This window comes from Misgurnus anguillicaudatus, chromosome 1 (genome assembly GCF_027580225.2).
Source record: "Misgurnus anguillicaudatus chromosome 1, ASM2758022v2, whole genome shotgun sequence".
NCBI classification, from domain to species: domain Eukaryota; kingdom Metazoa; phylum Chordata; class Actinopteri; order Cypriniformes; family Cobitidae; genus Misgurnus; species Misgurnus anguillicaudatus.
The window spans coordinates 11,270,001-11,272,814 of NC_073337.2; the positions used below are offsets into that span (position 1 = coordinate 11,270,001).

Consider the following 2,814-nt stretch of genomic DNA (forward strand, 5'->3'; position numbering starts at 1 on the left):
CGACAAGAAAAAAAAATGCACTTTCAAACCACAACTTTTCAACTATATCCGGTCCTGAGAAGCGCCAGCGCGACCTCACGTAATTGCATTGTGACGTAGAAAGGTCACGTGTTACATAAATAAAACGCACATTTGTGGACCATTTTAAACAATAAACTGACACAAAGACATTAATTAGTATCATCCCACATACTACAATGTCGGAACGGTCTTCTTTCTCCACACTTGTAAAGACTGGGGCGTAGTTTTGATTTCGTCCTTCGTGACCTCTTGATGTGATGACGTATTGCGTGAGGTCGCGCTGACGCATCACAGGACATAGACGAGAAGTTGTGGTTTAGTGCATATTTTTTATTTTCTTGCCAAAAATGACAATCGTTTCGCTGGATGGGACCCTTTTGCCTCGTTTGGGATCGTTTGGAGTCCTTTGAAACTGCAATATTAAACTGCATTAAAACTGTTAGGTATTGGTGTCCATTAAAGTCCATTAAAATGAGAAAAATCCTGGAGTGTTTTCCTCGGAAAGCATAATTTCTTCTCGACTGAGCAAAGAAAGACATCAACATTTTGGATGACATGGTGGTGAGTAAATTATCTAGATTTTTTTTAAGAAAATGGATCCTTTAAGAATATAAGGTGTGAGTAGTTTATAATCCTCTTTTGTTTGAAGTGTGTTCTTTTTCTGTTTCAATCTCTTTCTCTGTACCAGAAACGGTACGTCGGACGGCCCGCGGTACGGACAGCCTGTCACTGCAGCCCCCAACCATTGAACTGCGCCATCGCTCTCGCTCACCCCATCATCCGGCACCGCTGCGCTCATCCGGCGAGCACCCTCGACCCACATCTGTCGATGACCCTCAACACGGGTCCACGCAGCTGCCTGACAGCAACCACCATCTACCGGACGACATGTACCCTCTGTCCGTCTCGCCCGCCGCCTCTAACGGGCACTGCGGCCTTCCTCGCGACGCCCCGCGGGGCTTGAGCCCGAGTCAGGAGGAGACGGCTCCGCCCCGCGTCATACAGCTCATGCCCAGCGCTATCATGCATCCCCTGCTGCTGAGCCCGGGCAGAGGGACCACGCCAGGTGACTTCAGGCATAACCGGGCATCTCAGGAAAACGGCCGTGAGGTCAAGGGTCAACATCACAACCCTGTCCACTACGCGACCCACGCCCTGAACCTCGCCGGTCATCAGGGGTCTCTGCAGATCCCCCTGCAGGACGATCGACACTACCGCAATCAAATCATCATGCCCGTGTCTCCGCCCGAGGAACAGGCCACGCCTATGGGCCGCATCGCTGGTAAGTGTCCAATCACGAGATTCACAAGTTTCAGTTTAACCAGAGTAAAAACATGTTAAAACTTTTGGGGTGCGTTGTGTGCACATTTTGCAGAAGATAAGCAAAAGTTTATCTGATAATATGGCAGATTACAATAGATGCTGTGGTATGATTAGTCAGAAACATTTGTGAGGCATGTTTTTGTTTATGTAATGTTGTTGCTTGTGTGTGTTTCAGACTGTAGATTGTTGTGGGATTACGTCTATCAGCTTCTGTCCGACAGTCGGTATGAGAATTACATCCGCTGGGAAGATCGGGATACCAAAGTCTTCCGTATTATGGATCCTAACGGTTTGGCTCGTCTGTGGGGGAATCATAAGGTACAAAAACATTCATCACTTACTGAATATTAAAGTGAGTGTGGCACAGTCAAGAATAATAATATATTTAAAAAATAATAATCTTGCTGAGGTTGCATATTCTTCATCTGTTCATTCCATTGTGTTCTTATATTGTCTAGAATTTATTCATTTATTTCTTGCATTAGACTAAAAGTTTTTGATGTATGCATTGTTTGCCCACACAGAACAGGACCAACATGACCTATGAGAAGATGTCACGGGCGCTGAGACACTACTATAAACTCAACATCATCAGGAAAGAGCCGGGACAGAGGCTGCTCTTCAGGTAGACATCATCATCATCATCTCTATTCACTAGTAAACTCTCATCAAGAGTCCTCATGAGTTGTGTTTATGTGTGTGTGTCACAGGTTCATGAAAACTCCGGATGAGATCATGAGCGGACAGACGGATCGTCTGGAGCATCTGGAGTCGGACACTGATGATCAGATCTATGTGAAGGAGGAATGTTGAGTGGTAGAGCTCAAGAACTTCTGAAGCCGAAGATGCCTCACTTCACCCTCTGATCTTTGAACTCTCAGTTTCCTCAGAGGGTCACTGCACTCACTCTTATCAAACATCATTGATTTACCTTTTTTAGTCTTATATTTCAACTACAGAAATAAACTTTAAGATGACAATCATTTTAATGACAAATACTCATTTTTCAAATCAAATTTAGAAATTATTGCTGCATTTTTTTCCTGTTTGGTAAGTATATTGTACGAAGACATTGTGATTTATAAATGAGGGATTTACTGAATGCTGGTGAAAATGTGATTTGATTCTAAAATAAATTTTACTGAGAGACAGACGTGTTCAGTGAGTTTTGTCTTAAAATAGTGAATAAAATATTAATTTCAGCCAAACAATTTCTCTCTTAAGAGAGTTTTCTGCAATCATAAACATTTTTCTTAAGTTACTTTTTGCTTCTGTTTCGTTATTTTTGCAATAAAATTACCTCCTCAGAACGATTGTAGGGAGATTGTTGTGTTAAAGGTAAGGTGCATTGTATAAATTTTAGGAGGATGTATTGAAAGAAATGCAATATAATTTACATAACTATATTTTCGGTGGTGTATAAAGACCTTACATAATGAACTGCATTGTTTTTAGCTACATACACCACGG

At 42.5% G+C, this 2,814-nt stretch overlaps 1 protein-coding gene across 2 annotated transcripts in view; it reads left to right on the forward strand.

Annotated features, from left to right (window-relative positions):
- The window catches only part of etv6 (ETS variant transcription factor 6), a 20,660-nt gene extending 18,165 nt beyond the window's left edge, over positions 1–2,495 (forward strand). For both annotated transcript variants that reach the window (XM_055190185.2, XM_055190186.2), the window contains exons 5-8: positions 710–1,303; positions 1,520–1,662; positions 1,869–1,969; positions 2,055–2,495. In XM_055190185.2, the coding sequence (XP_055046160.1) occupies positions 710–1,303; positions 1,520–1,662; positions 1,869–1,969; positions 2,055–2,157 (941 nt within the window). In that variant the 3' untranslated portion in view covers positions 2,158–2,495. The remainder of the gene's footprint in view (positions 1–709; positions 1,304–1,519; positions 1,663–1,868; positions 1,970–2,054) is intronic.
- The last annotated feature ends 319 nt before the right edge of the window (positions 2,496–2,814 follow it).